The following is a 5,113-nucleotide window of genomic DNA, read 5'->3' on the forward strand; positions in this document are numbered from 1 at the left end:
ATACATTTTTCCGAACAATTTTTTATTATTAAATTAAAATATAATTCTTTTCCAGAAAAAATACACATGGATTTTTCAACACACAACTAATTTCATAAATAATAGCTTATCACTGTTTCACTAATCACTGTTTCAAATAATCACGGTACTATTCCATTTTTATTGAAACAAATCACTTCAAAACATCATAAAAAAAAAAATTGTTCGACCTAGGAATATCCATATAACAATAACATGGAAAATATTCACTAAAGTTCAAAAGCATTATATCTTTAAATAACATATCAGTCAGAGTCTATAGATGTGCCTAATAAAGGCACCAGATGACCATATTTTTTATCTGCCATCTTTCTGTCCTTGTGCCGTTTATAACGTGGTACCCGATTTTCTCCATTGTTCATATAGAAAAGCGTGACGGCAACTGGGCGTCCAAGTTTATGGTCAGCCCCAAAACGTCTTGTACGGAAGTCTTCCCGCTTCTTCTTCGATTTCAAATCAAGGACGGACTGTCTGGACTCGATAGAGGTGTCGAATATGGTGACAACTAGCGTGTCTGCTTCAGTCCTCGGAGGTTCATACGAATAGATCTCCTCCTCTAAAATTACTAATATTGCAAGACAGCGAAACCATACGTATGTTAACATTACATTACCGGGGGATTCAATCTTTGAATGTAAATGTTGAGGTGAAACAAATACAAATAAAACAAAACATATCATACCTTCTTCGGCATCCATATTTATTTTCACCATGGTTAACCTGCAAAGCAACATAACGATTAATACTTTTATTGTGAAATGATTATAAGTGCAAAATAATGAAGGAGAAGTTGAGTGGAGGATTATAGCATACCACTGTACATATTCTCCACCAGGACAGTTACGATCAGTCATTACCTGTTAATGTGAATTTATTAACAAGTTATTAATTGATTCAATTGGACAAAATATAGATAATTATTTGAATATCATTGTGCAACATATGGATTGAAACAGAAACAAAGTTTAGGTTACCAATACTGCCGAGTGAAGATCCCTGAAATTTTCATAAGTCTTGTGTTTAATACTGATAGGTCTCTCTTCAATTTCCAAGTGTGTTACAGCTTTTTCACCGAATTTTATTTGCTTATTCTTGTAGCACAAAGTAAACTCCAAAAGGGGATCGAAAGGGTCGACGATGCATTCAATTACACAGTATTCCTCTAGCTTTCGCTTCATGTTCTCCATCGTTTGTCCAACTGGAAGATCACCAATCACGAAGACAAAGGACAATTATTAAATCTTTGTGGTTATTAGTATATTTTTGTTGTATATAAAAAGCAATCAAGGGATTATACGGAGAAACCATGTAATTCATAATTTAGATTTAGGAATAAATAGGTAATAAATGTAAGGAAGAAATAATATAATAATAATAAGTTGTTATTAAATAATTTAATGAAAAATATGGGGTGTTGTGTGATTTATTTATAATATATGGAATGAGAAATTGTATATATATTTTCCAAAAAAATAATTAATAAAGCCCGCAGACCACGCAGTCTGCTCAGACCGCGCAGTCAGAAAGCCAAACCTCTTGCTCTACTCAGTTGTTCAGTGACAGATCAAAGGCTAATGGACATTCCAGGGGCGTCAAGGCCCTCCCCCAAAGCAAGTAACCCACAGCAAGGACCTGAAAGGACCATTCTTTTTGGTTCTGTTAATGAGCAAGTGACAAACAGTTAATGAGGAAGTGATAAACAAGGAGATCCCGTGACGGAATGAGCACACTGAAACATGCAGTCAGGGATACAAGACAAAAGGAATACCCGGACTGCTAGGGTTCTCAGAGAAGAAAGCGCTGGGAAGAGAAGAACTGGACTGCTAGGGTTCTCACCACATCTCAGATGGCCCAGTATGCTCAGTTCAGAAAGCCATCACTGACCTGCCCTCTTGCTCTACTCAGTTGTTCACTGACAGATCAAAGGCGAATGGACATTCACATGGGCGCCCTCCTCCAAAGCATGAGGACCTGACCATGACAGAAGGAATACCGGGACCTAAGGACAAACAAGAAAGGAGCTCCTAAGGTCTTCTCTACTACTTGCAAACCAATAGCAACAGATCACCCAGAATGGGAGGACAGAAAATAGAAGAACTAATCCAATATATGAGAGATCATGTTCTCATTGGGAAATTTATAGGGTTCTAGCTGACCGAAAAAGCCCTATATGGTTGGATTGCAGCGAAGTGGAAACCTAAAGGAGATGTTACTCTGCACCTAGGCCCTAAAGGATTCTTCATTGAGATTTTCTTTTGGGTGGAAGACAAATACAAAACCCTGGTTGAAGGATCCTACTTCTTCAACTCAGCTGGTCTATACTTAAAGCAATGGACAGCCAGATTTAATCCGGACAAGTAAGACCTCACCCATAAGAATGTACTCACTTAGACATGAGTACTCGGATGAAGATATTCTCAAAAGACATAGGAAATGGTCTAGGGGAATACATAAAGGCAACAGAAAACACAAAAATGGGAAGACTTGTCCATCATAGTAGAGAGAACTTGCAAAAACACCAAGCTGTTTATGTACTGAATTTATCTATAATAATAAAGAGAGTTTTTCTCTTCTAGAAAAAGAGAAAGGAAAAATGCCAAATAATTGATACTGTGTTCTTATATTTCAACACCTAGAATTTATAAGAAATCACACCTCAAGATGATTTTAAGACATGGTCTATGATAGCATGGATTCAGTTTGTCAATGAATGTCACTAGCCACCTTCATATTGCCAATGAAGGTCACTAGCCACCCTCATATGAAACAACAAGCGACCATAATAATGAATAATTGAATTCTTTTGTTATAAGTTAGGTGAATGGCTCCATAATGAACATAATGCTTATTTGACAGACATATCAGTAAAGAGAATGATAGGAGTTTTCAGATGTGAACAAGATTTAACAAATTATACAATTACATGTCAGAGAGTGTTCTGACTACAACTTTCATTAATTTTGGGCATGGATCTCAATCTGTAGCTTTAAGATCCTATTAACATTCTACAGTCAACCGTAGATCTAGATCCATACACCTTGTTTTTCCTTCTAATGCACACAAGCATGCTCTACCATGAGTTCATTATGGCCTGAATTCGTATTTAACAAAAGTATTGATGAGATGGGATAATCAGAGGTGCCTTTAAGGCTCAACCAAAGCCCGTTAGGAATTTCTTGCTTGACTACCCCTCTTCGAGCTGTCAAACCCAATACCCCTCGTCGAGCTCGTCAAACCAAAAGGTAAGGGTGGGCGTTAAGGCTTAACTGTTATGGGAGAGGAAAAGGTAAGGGTGGGCGTTAAGGTTTAACTGTTATGGGAGAGGAAAATGATGGAAGCTCACTTGGGCCATATTTGTAATTATCTCTATATACATGTGGTCTAAAGTTCTCAAGGCTATTGGGGGAATTGGCCATTACATATTGTGCGAGATCGACTGTGGACATCCATATGGGGTTTCTTTTCAAGTAGAGGAAGAATTCAGTAGAGTATTTAGGGTTCAGTTAAGGTTTTGAAAAGTATTCAAAGATCATGAGAAATTAGTCAGTTACTACTACCTCTACCTGGTCATCCGTGAATGACTTACTTAATGCAGTTGAATCCCAAAAATGATATCTAATATAATGCACTGCGTAAACAACCATACTAATTAAAATAGGGAAAATATCTATGGTCAAATATCTATAATAAGAATCAATAAACATGGAATAGGCTGAAAAGTATTATCAAAAGTAAATAGAATACATACTTGGAAGCAGATTCCTTGGTGGGTGTTGGATGAGAATAGGATAGGACTCCTTCGGCAACCTTGAAATTTTCTGATAGATATATTTCTTCACGGACCTTGAAATGTTTTTAGATACTAGTACTTTAGGTCATTATATATGGTTACATTCTAAGGGTTCAATCCCACTAGTTCTTAATACCAGGGGTCGGTCAATATAATGAGACATTTTTTCATTTTTTTATTATTATTTTATTTTTATAGGGTTATTTTTATTTTCTTAATACCAGGGGGTCGGTCAATATAATGAGACATTTTTTCATTTTTTTATTATTATTTTATTTTTATAGGGTTATTATTATTTTTTTTAACTTAATTAGTGTACATTACATTATATTAATATTTTTATTTTATTTTATTTTTAAAATTTAATTCAATTTTATTTTTTTATAATTTTACTTAGTCAAAATATTAACTATTTAATATTTTTATTTAATTTTATTTTTAGATTTTAATTCAATTTTATTTTTTTATAATTTTACTTAGTCAAAATGTTAACTATTACATTAACACAAATAAAATAACAAAAAATAAATATCCATTTAAATAAACAATTAGCTCCAAGTTGTTAAGTACCTCTCCAATTGGGAGGTCACATGGTAAATTCTCCTCTAAGCCCTTAGGGTTAAGTTGTGCTACTCTTGCCTATAGGCTTTAAAAGATTCCCTTCCCACATTTTCCTTGGATGTCGAGTAATGTTTACCTTGGTAAAATATTTAAATGCTCTAACTGAAAAATTAATTAACTAGGGGGAGAAATTGCAGGGATTGTGAAAGTGGCTAGAATCTAGCTAAAAAAATTTCAAAAAATCACTGGGTGGAATCCATGTAAAAAAATTTTAAAACATTTTCCTTGGAAGTAAAAAAAAAAATGAAAGTAATGTTACCTTGGTAAAATATTTAAATGCTCCAAAGGAAAAATTAATGGAGACTGAATCTAGCTAAAAAAATTTAAAAAAATCAATCGGCGGAATCCATGTAAAAAAAATTTAAAACATCTTGTAGAGGGAGTGTTTGTGTTTTCTATGGTGGAAATGGATTCACCACTATCAAAAACATCTAAAATTTTGAAGTTTAACAACTATAACTTGGATTTACAAAAATCATTGCCTAATTTTCTTTAAATATGACCTCAATTTCCATAACTTCTCACCCTCATTTTTTAATCACATATTTAGTTTATCAAGTACTAAAAGGGATTAAATTTATTGACATGTAAATCTTTTTTCAACTTTGAGATTTGTTCTATTGGCTCTTCTTAGGGTGGTTAAAATTAATATAACAATATTGT

At 34.0% G+C, this 5,113-nt stretch overlaps 1 protein-coding gene across 1 annotated transcript; it reads right to left on the reverse strand.

The window, feature by feature from the left end:
* Positions 1-284: 284 nt before the first annotated feature.
* On the reverse strand, positions 285-1,226 carry LOC149244870 (CEN-like protein 1). The gene is made up of 4 exons (XM_089436324.1): positions 1,014-1,226; positions 853-896; positions 722-759; positions 285-604 (listed from the first exon to the last, which is right to left on the reverse strand). Exons 1-4 carry the CDS (start codon positions 1,224-1,226, stop codon positions 285-287), a joined length of 615 nt encoding a protein of 204 aa, XP_089292450.1.
* Positions 1,227-5,113: the final 3,887 nt, after the last annotated feature.

Source organism: Pinus tabuliformis, chromosome 7, assembly GCF_031772625.1.
Source record: "Pinus tabuliformis cultivar Carrire ecotype Pingquan chromosome 7, CPIR1, whole genome shotgun sequence".
Taxonomy (NCBI): Eukaryota; Viridiplantae; Streptophyta; class Pinopsida; order Pinales; family Pinaceae; genus Pinus; species Pinus tabuliformis.